The sequence below is a fragment of the Orycteropus afer genome, unplaced genomic scaffold, assembly GCF_000298275.1.
Source record: "Orycteropus afer afer isolate SDZICR_OR568_19922 unplaced genomic scaffold, OryAfe1.0 scaffold00130, whole genome shotgun sequence".
NCBI classification, from domain to species: Eukaryota; Metazoa; Chordata; class Mammalia; order Tubulidentata; family Orycteropodidae; genus Orycteropus; species Orycteropus afer.
This window is the reverse complement of record NW_006921717.1, coordinates 4,475,552-4,490,354: the sequence shown is the minus strand read 5'-3', so window position 1 is coordinate 4,490,354 and position 14,803 is coordinate 4,475,552. Positions and strand designations below refer to the sequence as shown.

The following is a 14,803-nucleotide window of genomic DNA, read 5'->3' as shown; positions in this document are numbered from 1 at the left end:
TTCCAGGAGGGGGCTTAAGAACTGACCCAGGACCCCCACGCTCTGGACGAGTTGCTGGGCTGCCCCAAGGGGTTGCACACAAACACTCCTGCTGTCTGGGGTCTGGTCTGGAGGCTCAGATGGTCTCATCAGGGGCTGGCAGGCGTTGGCGGGAAGGCTCGACTTTCCAGATCTCCCGGGCGTACTGGGCAATGGTGCGGTCGCTGGAGAACTTGCCCGAGGTGGCGATGTTCCGAATCACCATGCGTGTCCACTCTCTCGGGTTCTACAGGCCAACAGGGAGGGAGCTGTGGTTTCACCCGCTGGCAGAGGGCTGTGGGCTCCTACTTCTGCCTCATCCCGGCCCGGGTCACCCATGCCTGCCACCCCCAGGGCCCAGGCCCCTCACCTTGTACAGGGCGCTGACTTTCTCCTGGCATTTAATGTAGTCTTCATAATCGGCAAAGACTTTAAACCTGGAGGGAAATGGAGCGGGAGGAAGCTCTGTGAGACCAAGGGTTCAGTGGTCCTGTCCCTGAATGCCCCCCACTCCCAGCTGGGGGCCTGGAGAGCCAGGCGGCTTCCAGAGAAGCCTGTCCCAGCTGCCCAGGACCCCTGCCTGGCCTTCCCCTCTGCCTCTGGCTGCTAGAGCCTGGGCTGGCCAAGGAGCCTCGCCCTGTGCCCCTGCGTCCAGGCCTTACCGGTCGTGGTGCATGAGCATGTTGACAATATCCTTGAACAGGTCGGGCTGTTTCGGGGAGAAGAAGCCACTGCTGAGCTGATCAATGACCTGCCGCAGTTCGGGAATGCGGTCGTAGTACTCCTGGGCATTGTACCTGTCGGGCCAGACGTGGGGTCAGCACCCTGGAAAGCCAGTCCTGGCTTCCCTTCAGGAGAATGGAGGCATCTCAAGCCTCGGGGACCAGCCCTGGTGGCCCCGTGGTTAAAGCGCTCGCCGTGAGCCCAAAGGTCGCTAGTTCAAACCCATGAACCACTCCACAGGAGGAGGATGTGCCAGTCTGCTTCCATAAAGGTAAGCCTTGGAAACCCTACGGGCAGTTCTAGTGTGCCCCCTGTAGGATTACTATGAGTAGAACTTGAGGACAATGGGCCTAGTCTGTTTTTTCCAAGCCTCAGGGTCAGAACCCAGACCCAGTCTGCTGCTGTGTTGTGTGGAATGGCCACATCCCCTCTGGGGCCTTCCTTGCAGCCTCATCCGTTTTCTGCTTCACTTGTCACTCCCCACTCTGTGGATGAGGACGCTGAGGTCCAGAGGGGACAGAAAAGTTCATGTCAAAGTCAAAACACCAAAGCAAGTGCTTCTCCTAGTGACACACCCCAGTGTCCCTCGTGAATGGCCTTCTTGCCTGTTATATCAAGCTCTGTCTGATGGCATAGTGCCTAAGGCATTTGACTGCTAACCAGAAGGTTGAAGTTTCAAACCCACCAGCCACTTTGGGAAAGGAAGATGGGGTAATCTACTTCCGTAAAGATTTCTCACCTGGGAAACCCAATGAGGGTTGCTATGAGTTGGAATCAACTTGATGGCAGTGGGTTTGGGTTTGGGGTTATATCAAGCTAAGCCACTGGTATTTCAAGTACTAGTAGGATCACCCGTGGTGGACAGGTTTCAAGGAAGCTTCGAGATGACTTCAATAAACAGCCAATCAACAGATTAACAGAAAGCGAGTCCTGGGCTAGCAGGTGAGCGCTTTTAACACACCACCACCAGGGCTCAAGATGCTTCCATTCTCCTAAAAGGGACCCAGGACTCGCTACTGTGAAATAAGATACTGTTGTGGATCTCAACAGACTGTTGTCCAGTGTCACACTGGAAGATGAGCCCTTTGTGTTGGAAGTCACGATACACAGTGGCCACAGGAATGACCAAGCCTGCCAGCGATTGTGCAGATGGCGCAGGGCTGTGCGACGTTTGGTTCTCTTGTACGTGGCGTTGCCATGAGTTGGAGCTGATGACAGCAACTAACAACAGCAACATACCCAGCCCAGCCCCAGCCTGGCCCTCAGGCACCAGCCAACAGGTATGTCCTCAGGAATGTCCTGGAACTCAGACTGTCCATCTGAGCTTATCGCCTTCCCCAGCACCAGCTCTCCCCTCAGTGTTCTGCTTTTTTGAGACATCAACCCATCCTCTCAGTGGACCCAGCTCAAGCCCCTCCCCCAGGCCAGACCATCTGCTTCCCTCCTACCCACTTCCAACCAGACATCAGGCCTCTTCCTGCACAGTGTGCCTTTCAGCTCCACCTCCGGCTCTGCCCTGGTTCAGACGATCCTCCACGAGTTATAGTGCCTGCCTCCATCGGGGTCCTCCACTCTGCCCTCTCCAATCCCACCTCCACCTTGCAGCTCAAATTGTTTTTCTGAATTCTAGTTCTGAGTCTGTCGATCCACGTGACTCCCTTCTACCCAAAGGGCAGAGTTTGAACTTTCCAGTGAAATCTCACACAACAGATCCAGTTCAGTATTTAACACCAGCTCTTGTAAGCTGTGAGTGGGCGTGTCAGCCAGTCCCAACTTTCTGGGAGGCAACCTGGCAATTATGTATCAAGGGCCTCAATATCTCCATACTTTCTGACTCAGATAGACCCCCTTCTAATGATTATCTTAAGGAAATATTCAGAGATGTGGTCAAAGATGTAAAAAGTTGCTTATCATGGTGATATGTATAGTAACAAACAGGAAATCAACCAGAATGTCCAACCATGTGGAACTAGATACATAAGTATGTTAACATGACAGGATATTTTGTAAACATTTAAAATGTTTTGAAGACTATTTAATGACACAGGAAATGTCTTGCTACTGTTAAATCAGATACTGTGATTGAAAATGGCAGGTGCATTGTTTGATTTCTTAAAACTATGTTGTTGCTGTTGTTACGTGCTGTCATGGCAACCCCACTGAGACTGGGCCGTTGTGATCCACAGGGTTTCCAGGGGCTCATGTTTTCAAAAACAGATTGCCAGGCCTGCCTTCCTAGTCTGAAAGCTCCACCGAAACCTGTCCAGCATCAAACCATGCAAGCCTCTGCTGACAGACGGGAGTGGCTGGGCTGAGGCACGTACACTGGCCAGGAATCAACCCAGGTCTCCCGTGTTGAAAAAGTAGACTGTGGCTTCGTGTCTGGATAATAGGATTATGGATGATACCAAACCCAAACCCAAACCCACTGCCACTGAGTCGATTCTTACTCATTGTGACCCTATATATAAAACCAAACCAATCTCACTGCCATCAAGTCGGATCTGACTCATAGCAACCCCTCCTTGGGTTTCTGAGGCAGTATCACTGCAGAACTAGATTGCCCAGCCTTCCTTCTGAGGAGTGGCTGGTGGGACCCTTTCTTGGGTTTCCAAGGCAATATCACTGCAGAAGTAGATTGCCCAACCTTCCTTCTGAGGAGTAGCTTGTGGGTTTGAACCTCCAGCCTCTGGATAGCAGTCAAATGCCTTAGGCACTACGCCTCCAGAGCTCCTAGTGACCCTATAGGACAGAGAAGAATTGCCTCATAGGGTTTCCAAGGTTGTAAAACAAAGTAGCAGACTGCCATGTGAACTGCTATATGGAAAGTGAATTTGCTCTGTAAACTTTCACCCAAATCACAATTAAAAAAAAAAAAATTAATAAAAAGCACCACCAGACTGCCTCATCTTGCCCTTAGGGGCAGATGGTGGACTCAAACCACTGACCTTTAGCTTGGCAGCCGAATGCATTAACCACTGCTCTACCAGAGCTCCATTTATGGATGACAATTATCTTATCATTTGTGGGGTTTTCTTATTATTCTAATTAATTAGTACTTACTACTTTTATAAGAAAAAAAATCCTGTTTTAAACCAAATTTAAAAAAACGGAAATGCCAGGAAAATGTCTCCTGTGAAGAGCTATGTTTCTGACCACGAGCACAGTTGTTCTAACTCTGGTATCCATATTTCCCTTTTGGCCATGGCTTCCAGGGACTAAGGATTTTAATTTTCCTTCCAATTCCAGAAACAATATTCTCTCTTAGGGTTGACACCGTTTTTCCTGCCTTGTTTTCCAGTTTTGGGTTACTTCTTTTGTTTCCCATTCCATTAGCCTTGTTTGTTGTATGGCACCTCCAAAGCTTTCCAGAACCTGAGGGCCCTGAGAACTGAGACCTTGTGTAGCCGGGGCCAGCCTTGCCAAGCACATCTCTCAGCCCCAGCCCCGCCCTCCAGGAGCCACACTCCTGCCTGCGGACCCTGAACCTGGGAGCCCTGAGTTCCGTACCCTCTCTGGTCGAGCCTGTCCACATCCTCCACGCGCATGCCAAAGATGAAGAAGTTCTCCTCGCCCGCCTCTTCTGCCATCTCCACGTTGGCGCCATCCATGGTGCCGATGGTCAGAGCCCCGTTGAGCATGAACTTCATGTTGCCAGTGCCTGAGGCCTCAGTGCCCGCAGTGGAGATTTGTTCAGAAAGATCGGCAGCTGGGATCACTGTGGGGACACAGTCAGCTCAGGGAGGAGTTCCACCCCAGCGGGGACTAAGGCCTTAGGCTGGTCCCAGGCATAGCCAGGTTCAGATTCTATGCCAATCCTCTGGTCTTCACCAACCAAGTCTCCACCCAACCCCATCTCACTCCCATCTCTCGTGGGTCCTTGAACATCTGAGATCCAACCTCGATTGACCTGCGTTGGTAGGTGGTATGATTTGAAGCCACCATCTTCACTCTAATTTCACCCTGTATTGCCTGAAATTCCACTACAAGAGGCACACTAGGGGAAGCTTGGGGACTACAGTGTGGGATGGACTTCAACCCTCAAGATCTCAGGATGCGCTGTATAAGCACTGCCCTCTCCGAATTCTTCTTTAAAGCAGAAGTCTCCAGGGAAGAGAAGACTATGTCTTCCTGAGACTGAACGAATCAGAGCCTCCCTAGGGTCCCTGTTGGCGGCCCCCACCTTTCTCCGCCAGAGACACTCGGTAGTTCTCCAGGAAGATGACGCGGAGGCGGTCTCCCACCACTGGGTCATGGTTGACCACATCCCCAATGGATGTGATGAGTTTGATGATCATCTTGGCCATGTGGTACCCAGGTGCAGCCTGTGGGGCACAATCTGGGGGTCAGCACCACAGCCCTAACTCCTGACCCCTTCTCTTGTGACCCAGCCCAGCTGACCTCCACATGGACATCAAAGGAGCACAGCCATGGTGGTGCCCTGGCCTCTCACCTTCCCTCCAATCATCACAGTTCGAGGCACCACAAACTTATTGGGTTCCTTCTTGATGCCTGTGGAGAAAAGAGAGGGGTTCAGTGGGCCTGCTTTTTCCCTCTGGGCAGGAGCCCCTGACAGCACCCACCCAGCCAGGGTCCATGGGAAATGAGAGGCCCGACTTGGGTGGTCACTTGCTATGTGATCTTAGATCTGTCACTTCCCCCTCTCTGGGCCTGAGTTTGCCCATCTGTGAAATGGAGATAATTCTGTGTCCCAAGAGTGATCATGACTGTGCAAACCTCAGCCTGTATGGCCATAAGACCAAAAGAACTAGATGGTGCCCAGGTACCACTGTCAACCACTCAGAAGGGGGTTGGTGCGAGAGATCCTGGATAGAGTGGGAGAACAATGTGGAACAAAACTCAAAATCATACAAAAGACCAGGTTTACTGGTCTGATGGAGCTTGGTGAAACTCCCAAAACGATGGCCCCTAGTCTCCCTTCAGGTCTGGAACTGAACTCACTCCTGTGGCTTCCAGTCAAACAACAGACAGGCAAATGGGATGAACATTTACATCAGGTAGATACACTCCTTAGAGTGATCAATTTTGGGAGAACAGAAGGGCACTGTTTGCACAGGGAGACAGCTCGGGGGGCAGGAATGCATAGGAAAGAAGGACATAGGGAGGAAGTGGGAAGAGAGCTGTTACATTATGGAGAATTGCAGTCAATGTCATGAAATGAAATGTGTACAAACTGCTCTATAGAAAATGAACTTGCTCTGTAAACTTTCACCCGAATCACAATAAAAATTTTAAAAAATGACATAATTGGAAAAAAAAAAAAAAGAATGGTCACAAGGCCACAGGAGACATTAAGCAGCATGTGGATCTGGGAAGTCCATGGAGGGAGAGCGGAAGGACAAGGCAAGGCCCTGCCACTCACGGTTGTACAGGGTGATGACGTGCAGACAGTTGAGGAGCTGGCGTTTGTATTCGTGAATCCGCTTCACCTGGATATCGAAGAGCGAGTTGGGGTTGATGTGTACTTTATATTCCTTCTCCAGGTATGCAGAGAATTTCAACTTGTTTTCCTGGAGGCAGGGAAAGGGAGAAGGACTCACCGAGAGGCCTCGGGAAACCCCACGGTCATTCTCTCCATCCACCCAGGGCCAGCAAGGCAGACGTGGCTACTGAGCGTCCACACCCTTCCAGCGAGTTCAGATGTTGGACTCCAGGCAGCGTCTACCAACGGCCTCGGGCTGGCAGGAAGGATGAGCTCTGTTTGCCACTCCTCACCCAGACCCCTGGCCCCAGCAACATGGTCCAGTTCCAGCTCGCAGAGCCCCCCCCCCCACCTGCTTGATTTTGGCCACATCCCGGATAAAAGCCTCGTCATCCACGTAGGAGAGCAGTTTGCGCAGTTGGTCCAGGTCCGAGATGTAGTCTTCCCCGATGCGCTGCAGGAAGACGGCTCTCAGTCAGGACCATCCTCCTCCTCTCCTAACACCTTTCCCGGTCAGCCACCCAGCGGACTGCTCCGGGAGCCCTCGCACACTCCCTCTCTGAACGCCCAGCTGGGGCATGGTGTGTGCATGGCTATTTTCCTTCCCTCCCAACCTTGAGTTCTGATGCTGGCCCTACCTGACCCCAAGCTGGCCTACCTAGTCTCTTCCTCAGGCTGCCAATGACCTTGAGGCCTCCCCCCACCAGATCTCTGCCTCCTCAGTTATGGCTGCTAATGGCCCCTTCCACTAGAGTGTGGTGGACTCTATCTACCACGTTGACCTTCACAGCCAGAGCATCCATTAGCCCATAGGGGATGCCCCTTCCTTCTGGAAGATGCAAGGCTTGGAGAATGGAGTATGGGATGAATTTGGACCCTTGGCTGGGTTTTTATGGTGAACAACTTACACCACCATACCCAGCTGATCCCTGTAATGACCCCATGTTGACCTAATGGCCACACAGTGACCTCTCTCACCTCGGCGATGACCTCTGCCAGCCCAGGGTTACAGAGAACCAGCCAGCGCCGAGGGGTGATGCCATTGGTCTTATTCTGGAACTTATGAGGGTCCAGCTCGTAGAAGTCCTTGAAGCTACAGGACAGGTTGGGGAAAGGTTGCCACCCACCCCTGTGGGATATAGCCCTCTCCACCCTTTAGCATAGTGCCTAAGGCACTTGACTGCCAACCAGAAGGCTGGTGGTTCAAACCCACCAGCCACTCCTCAGAAGGAAGGTTGGGCAATCTACTTCTATAGTGATACTGCCTCAGAAACCCAAGGAGGGGTCGCTATGAGTCGGGTCTGACTTGTGGGCACATAACAACAACAACCCTTTACTGAAAGGGGTCTAGAAGTGGGGGGCCCTCAAGGAAGTGGTGCTGCTGTAAGTGGGGTCACCTGGGCACAGGACTGTGCTGAACAGGGCTATGAGCTTGTAAGGGTGATACTACCTGTGGAAGGGACCAATGGGTGAGCCCCTGAGTGTATGGTGGGGCCACCAGTACCACCAGTACCAGGGCTGCCGGGTGGGGGTGGGACTGCTGCTGGGGTGGGAGGGGCCTCGAGGGAGGGGCGGGCCTGGAGGCGGGGCTCACATAGTCTTCTTGAGGATCTCAGAGTGGATGCGGGCCACGCCGTTGACCGCGTGCGAGCCGGCGATGCACAGGTGCGCCATGTTGATGCGCTTCACCGCGCCCTCCTCCACCAGCGACATGCGCCGCAGCCGGTCTACATCCCCTGGGAATGCAGCTGCCACCCGCTGTAGGCGGAGAACACAGGCTAGACTAGGCCCCGGGAGCCCCAGTCTGCCGCAGCCCTGCACCCCCAGCCTCGGGAGCCATGCCCGCTCACGTTCAGGAAGCGCTGGTTGATCTCGTAAATGATCTGCAGGTGGCGAGGCAACAGCGTCTCCATGAGGTGCACGGGCCAGCGCTCCAGGGCCTCGGGCAGCACCGTGTGGTTGGTGTAGGCGCACGTCTTCACTGTCACGTCCCATGCCTGGCAGACAGGGGGCGTCAGGAGCCACGCCCCGGTGACCACACACATACACCAAGGGACCCAGACCCAGGACACCGCCCCCTGGGCCTCCCACATCCCACAGTCCAGCGGGCACTCCCATCTCTCCAGACTGGGAGGGTCCCCGTGGCAGAAGGGTCTTGCGACCCACCTTTTCCCATTCTAGCCGCTCCAGGTCCACCAGGATCCTCATTAGCTCAGGGATGGCCAAGGATGGGTGGGTGTCATTGAGCTGGATGGCTACCTGTGTGTGGGGAGGGGCATCGGCTGGTGGTCAGGCTGGGCTGCAGACCAAGCACCCACGCTCATAGTCCTGGTCCCTTTAGGCAATGACTGGGCCTGGTTCTTTGGCTGCACCGGGGCAGAGGCCCTCCTGGGGGCAGCTGTGGGGCAGGAGGAGAGAAGCCCAGGCTATGTGTCCTCTGTTGATTGAGGGTCCTGAGCGAGTCAACCCTCGCCCCACCAGCCTCGGTGGCTCCCTCCTCTACAAAATGAGGACAGGAGCCCTTGCCTGGCAGGGCAGGCTGTGGCGGAAGGAAGGAGAGTGTCAGGAATACACTGTACAGGGTTTGGGGGCGGCTCTCCCCTCCAGACATGGTACCTTTTCAGGGAAGGCATCAAAGCTCGTGCGCACAGGGTCACGGCAGCCGAACTTGGAGGACTTGAAGCGGCGGATGATGTCCTGGAGCGTAGCGGCCACCACGAAGTACTCCTGCTTCAGCCGAAGCTCCTTGCCCTCGAAGAACTGGGGACAGTGCGGGGAGGCAGGGCGGAGTCAAGGTGATGGGGGAGAGGCGTGGCCTGCAGCTGCTGTGGTTGTGGCTGGAGGGGATAGCCCAGAATCGTCCCCACCCCAGGACGACGGCTCTTCCTTGGTGGGGGACAGGGTCGGGAGGGGCATACAAGTTGTGAGAGGGTTGTGGGTGTTCCCTCCACAATGACTGGATCCTCATCTGCCTCCCTCAGAACTCAGAGGTCCCTGCCAAGGACTCAGGGACAGAGCAGGGCAGCCAGGGGCCAGCAAGATGCCCAGGATGTGAGCAGGGCGCCAGGGATGTCCCTCCCCGGTCTCCCTGCCCTCTCTCAGGGTTTCAGCGCAGGGGATAACGCACGTTGTCGTTGGGGTACAGGACACGGGAGATGTTCTCAGCCAAGTTACGGTCCAGCACAGCCTGGATGTAGCCACCGACGTTGACTGAGGGACGGAAGATGGGACTGGGTCAGGCTTGGGCTGAGCGTGGGCCAAGGGGTGGTGGGTCAGGGGCAAGGGAACTCACAGTCCTTGAGGTTGAAGTCATTGGGGGCTTTGGCTGACCACAGGCGCATGGTGTTGACAACGTTGTTACGATAGCCAGGCACCGGCGTGTCATATGGCATGGCCAGGACCACCTGCAGAGGGCACCAGTGTCAGGAGCTACACAGGGGCCGAGGGTGCCAGTCTGGGCACCTGCTCATGTCTGACTCATGGGGCTTTGTCCCTGCACTCTGCCCATCCTCAGTCCCAGGCCCACCTCTGGCATTTATCAGCTGTGTAACCATGAGCAAACCCTTAACCTCTCTGTACGTCTATAAAGAGAGGCCATCAGCCAACACATCCCACACACTCCCACCCCTGCCTCGCAGGGCTGCTGTGAGGACCAGGGAGGAGACAGGAGCAATGGAGCTGTGTGGTCCACGTGGCCTGAGCACAACCTAGCGAACACTCTGGACTCATGGAAGGGCTGGTGGAAGGGGTCCTGGAGGTCAAGTCCATCCAACGGGTTATGCCTGGTGACTACAGGGCTCATTAGCAGTGAGGATGAGTGCTGACTCCATGTCCCACAATTAGCAGGCGTCAGAGACACATCCACTCCTCCAAGGGGTGGGCCTTTCAGGACACCACCCTCTATTCCCAGCACTTAAGTAGCCCCTGATTGGAGCAGAGTGGGAGCTACAGCTCAGAGATGGCAGAGACTGGCCCAAGAACACACAGCTAGGCCACCCGAGCTGGGCAGAGCCAGCGCTCCTGCCAGACGCCAGCCTGGACCATGGTCAGGCAGACACCCAGAGGTTCTGTGAAGCCCAGCTGGAGCCACAGCAAGAGGGGTTGACTGAGCTGGCATCGGGCACCTGGTTTGGCGTCTGGTCCCCTCTGACTTGCTATGTGCCCTTGGACAAGTCAATTTCCCCGCAAGGCCACCCCTTTCTCCCTGCCCTCCTCCTCTGGGCTGTGGTTTGGCTTCCTGTGCAGCCCCCAGTTGAGATGTGTGGGGGAGCTGAGGCCAGGGGAGGGGCACTGGTGGGGCAGGGCAGCCTCTCCCCTCTTCCTGGGCTCTGCACTTGACCTGGCTCCCCTGTGACTCTGTCTCTGCCTGTCTTGGCTTTAGCTGTGTGACCCTGAGTAAGTCACTTAACCTCTCTGAGCCTCAATAGTTCTCAGTTGTAAGATAGGGATAGTAGCATCTGCTCCAGTAGCCTCTAGACTCTCCTCCTGCTTCCTCTAGAACCTATCTCGTCCTCCCTGCCCACCTCCTCCCTGCTTCCCTCCCTGGTCACCCCCTCACCTGTGTGTCCACCCACTTGGCCCCCTGGTTGGTGTGCTCCACTCGGCCATAGAAATGGACAGGCAGCATGAACTCGGGCCGGGCCTTTTCCCAGGGGTTGCCGTAGCGAAGCCAGTCATCAGCTTCCTCCATCTGAGTGCAGGGTGGGCCGGGGAGGGAGAAGGCAGGGTCAGAGCCAGGCCCTCAGACTGCAGCCACAGGAGAAGGGCAGCAGCAGGGTCCTGGTCTGGTGGGTACCCGGGGGGACATGTGTGTGTGTGTGTGTGTGTGTGTCTATACAGTCCAGCAGCAGGGCCCTGGTGGGCGCTGGCTGGGCCCTGGGTTTGGTGGGTACCCGGGGGGACATGTGTGTGTGTGTGTGTGTGTGTGTGTGTGAGTCTATACAGTCCATGGGTGGGGACTGCCCACTCCAGGAGGGACCAGCCGACATTGGGGTGAGGGAGAGAACAAGGGTGCTTCTCATCAAGGTGCGGGCTGGCTCTGGAAATCCCCTCCCTCAGGACTGGGCTCCTCAGGTCCGGGGCTCGAGGCTCCTCACCTGCCAGCCTCCGGTGATCTTCTGGTTAAAAATCCCAAACTCGTAGCGGATCCCGTAGCCATAGGCAGCCAGGCCCAGTGTCGCCATGGAGTCCAGGAAGCAGGCTGGGGGCGTGCAGGGAGCTGGGCGTCAGGGACCAGCACCAAAGAGCCCTCTCTGCCCACTCCCCCACCAACGACTACTCACCTGCCAGCCGGCCCAGGCCCCCATTCCCCAAGCCTGCATCTTCCTCGATTTCCTCTAGCTCCTCCATGTCCAGGCCCAGCTGGGGGGGTGGGAAGGGGTGGTGGTGGTGGTCAGAGCTGAGCGCCAGCAGGGCATCCCCCCCCCCAACCCCGTCCCTGAGGCAGGCCCTTCGCACTCCCCCATCCCCACACACACCTGGTAGGTGGCCTCATCGCAGGCGTTCTCCAGGGCCAGGTTCACCATGGTGTTCTGTAGCGTCCGTCCAATGTAGAACTCCAGAGACAGGTAGTAGATCCTCTGTCCAGAGAGACAAGGGGGCAGGGCCAGGGGCCAGGGTCACCCACTCACATCCAGCCTGGCCCAGTGGGGTCTCGACCTCCCATGCCCTAGCACCCCTCATCCCTGTGCTTGTCTTCCTGCCCCACTCAGAGGAGCCAGTGGGTAGGTCCCAGCTTTCCTCTGACTTGGGACAAGTCATTTTTTTTTTCTCTTCCCCTAAAAGTTTTAAAGTTAATTTTTAATTTTTTTTTGTGACTTGGGTGAAAGTTTATAGAGCCAATTCATTTTCCATACAGCAGATCATACACATTTTGTCTCATGACATTGACTGCAATTCCCCACAATGTAACAGCTTTCTTCCCACCTCCTCCCTGTAGTTACTACCTCTTCCGTGTGTCCTTCCCTCCCATACACTCCTGCCCCCTTGCCCCCTGAGCTGTTTCCCTGTGTATACACTGCCCTATTCTCCCATGAGTCGGGGCCGACTCGACGGCAAACAACAACAACAACAACATTCTCCCATGACTGATCTCTCCAAGGAGTGTATCCACCTAATGCAAATGTTCAGCTCATATGCCGGTCTTTTGTTCGGCTGGAAGCCATAGGTGGTGGTGGTTGTTATGTGCCATGGAGTCCGACCTGACTCATAGCGACCCCTCCTTGGGTTTCCGAGCCAGTATCACTATGGAAGTAGATTGCCCAACTTTCCTTCTGAGGAGTGGCTGTAGGTTTGAACCACCAGCCTCTTGGTTAGCAGTCAAGTGCCTTAGGCGCCACAGGAGTGAGTTCAATTCCAGACCTGAAGGGCAGCTAGGAGCCACAGTCTCAGGGGTTTCACTGGGCTCTATCAGACCAGCAAACCTGGTCCCTTTTATTTTTTTTTTATGATTTTCAGTTTTGTTCCCCATTGTTCTCCCCCTCTATCCAGGATCTCGTACACAGATCCCCTCCAAGTGGTTGACAGTGGTAACCAGGCACCATCTAGTGCTTCTGGTCTCACAGTCACATAGGCTGAGGATCGCACGGTGTACCAGTTCCTTGGACTAATAGTTTCCATGTGGGACAAGTCACTTTTGCTCTCTGAATCTCACGTTCCTTATTAGAAAGTGGGGCCTGCCACACCTACCTAGAGATTGCTGTAAGACTAAAGGAGAGTTGAGCATGGAATCCTTGGGAGAGGTGGGCCACTCTTCCCAGCCACTTCATCCCTGCCTCCTGAGAGCCCATGGACTCAGGACACAGAGAAGCACCTCCACAGTGTAGAGGGGCAGGGCCCTCACTCCGAGGGAAAGTCATCTGCTCAAGGTCACCATGACTTGGGGCTGGAGTGTGGCCCAGCCAGCCTGGCCCGTTGTTCCTGCAGTACCCATTCCACTTGCCCTGAAGCCTCAGCCCCAAGAAAGATCCGGGATGCTGATAGTACCTGCTTTCCTAGTATCTTGGGTCCCCTCCTTAGCTGTCCTGGCCCCACCCCCCGGCTGGAGGGGGTGTTAGGTTGCTGACATTTACCGGTGACCCCACCAGACACTTGATCCCTCTGCCGCAGCTGCCCAGCTCTCCTGCCCACTGCACCAGCACACCCTTGCAAACATTCAAAGCCTCATCTTTCCACTCAGTGACCAACCCCGGCCACTGGGGGCTTCCTGCCCTCCAAGCCTCTCGGAGTGGAGAAGTGGCTGCTGGGCCCCTGACCCCAGCCCCCAATCCGCCCCTGCCCAAACTTCCTCCCTTTAGTGGGCCCAGCACTCCTGCATCCAGTGGCCCTAGGAACCTGGATAACCTTTGGTTTCACTGCAAAAAACCCAGACCTGGGAAGGAGCCCCCGTCGCTCAGGAGGCCAGGCTCTCCCAACTCCCTGAGGTGCTTGAGCCCACCCCCCTGGGCTGCCCCAAGTGGTACCTTGGGGTCCTTCTCGTAGTAGTGTTGCTGCGTGCGGATCCAGCGGCCCACCAGGTGGTCACGTACAGTGTGAGCCAGCGCGAAGTAGTAGTCACGGGGCGTGGCCACATTGCGGTCCTTGACCAGTGTGAAGTGCAGGTGCCTGTTGAAATTCTTCTTCAGTTCGGCCACATTCTCCACGCCGGCCAGGCCTCTTACACTGATTTGCTTCCTCTTCTCTTGGTCTGTCATGGGCCGGGACATGGCTGCAGGCGGGGCGGGCAGGACAGATGGACTGACAGTGGACAAGCTGCCGTGTGGTGCCTCCAGCCAGGGAGTGGGAATCCGCGGCCGCGGGGGGGATTTAAGGCCTGGTTCTGGGCGGCATGCCCGCCCCGCCTCCCCCGCCCTGATAGGATGGAAGAGTCTTGGCTAGGCAGCTCGGGGAGCTATTTTGGGGGTGAAGGGAGGAGAGGAGGAAGGGGAAGGGAGGGGAGGGCCCAGCCTCCACACAGCCCGGCCAGGCCAGGCCCAACCTGGCTTGCTCGCAGCCGTGAGCTGGCTCACTTCCTGCAGGGCTTGAACACTCGGGGCTTCTATCCCCTGATTTTGCAGGACCAGAGACAAGTTCCAGCGGGCAGAGGACTGGCCTGGGAGGCCTGAGGCTTTCCCGGAGCCCCTTCTTGCTGTGTGACTTTGGAGAGGGGTTGCCCTTCTCTGGGCCCTTTTCCTGAGTTATAGCGGCAGGCAAGGCTGGATTGTCGCTTCCCAGCCAGGCTCCTTGGAGGGGCCGAGGTAGCCATCAAGGCGAGCAGGTGGAAGGCAGTCATCAGAGTCGATTTCGCAGCCCGGGCCCAGCTAACCTCGGGCTGCAGAGCTCTGGTTGTTTCTCAGGGGCCCACACAGAGGGGCCCCTGCTTGGCACAGGGTAGACTTTCGTCAGCTGCGTGTTGTCTGCGTGTTGTGGAGTGGGGAAGCTGCTGTGTGGCTAGAGGGGCTGTGGGTCACTGTGCCGTCAGAGATGACACTAGGTGTCTGAAACCGGGGGGACCAAGAGCCTGTGGGTCCTAGGGAGTGGTATAGGGGAGGTTGCCTGGGACAGGGCCACTCTCCCCACCCCACCCCCACCAAGCCAAGCCACTCTGAGATCCCCCTGTTGCTGTCCCTCAAGAAGCTCTGA

At 55.9% G+C, this 14,803-nt stretch overlaps 1 protein-coding gene across 1 annotated transcript; it reads right to left on the bottom strand.

Annotated features, from left to right (window-relative positions):
• Positions 1-115: 115 nt before the first annotated feature.
• On the bottom strand, positions 116-13,887 carry PYGM (glycogen phosphorylase, muscle associated). The gene is made up of 20 exons (XM_007944805.2): positions 13,645-13,887; positions 11,662-11,763; positions 11,467-11,545; positions 11,281-11,384; positions 10,743-10,874; positions 9,477-9,588; positions 9,312-9,394; positions 8,801-8,944; positions 8,351-8,443; positions 8,035-8,181; positions 7,779-7,942; positions 7,163-7,277; positions 6,537-6,638; positions 6,125-6,272; positions 5,195-5,253; positions 4,925-5,066; positions 4,252-4,459; positions 681-815; positions 389-455; positions 116-265 (listed from the first exon to the last, which is right to left on the bottom strand). The coding sequence occupies exons 1-20, from the start codon at positions 13,885-13,887 to the stop codon at positions 116-118; spliced, it is 2,529 nt and encodes an 842-aa protein (XP_007942996.1).
• Between the last annotated feature and the right edge of the window lie 916 nt (positions 13,888-14,803).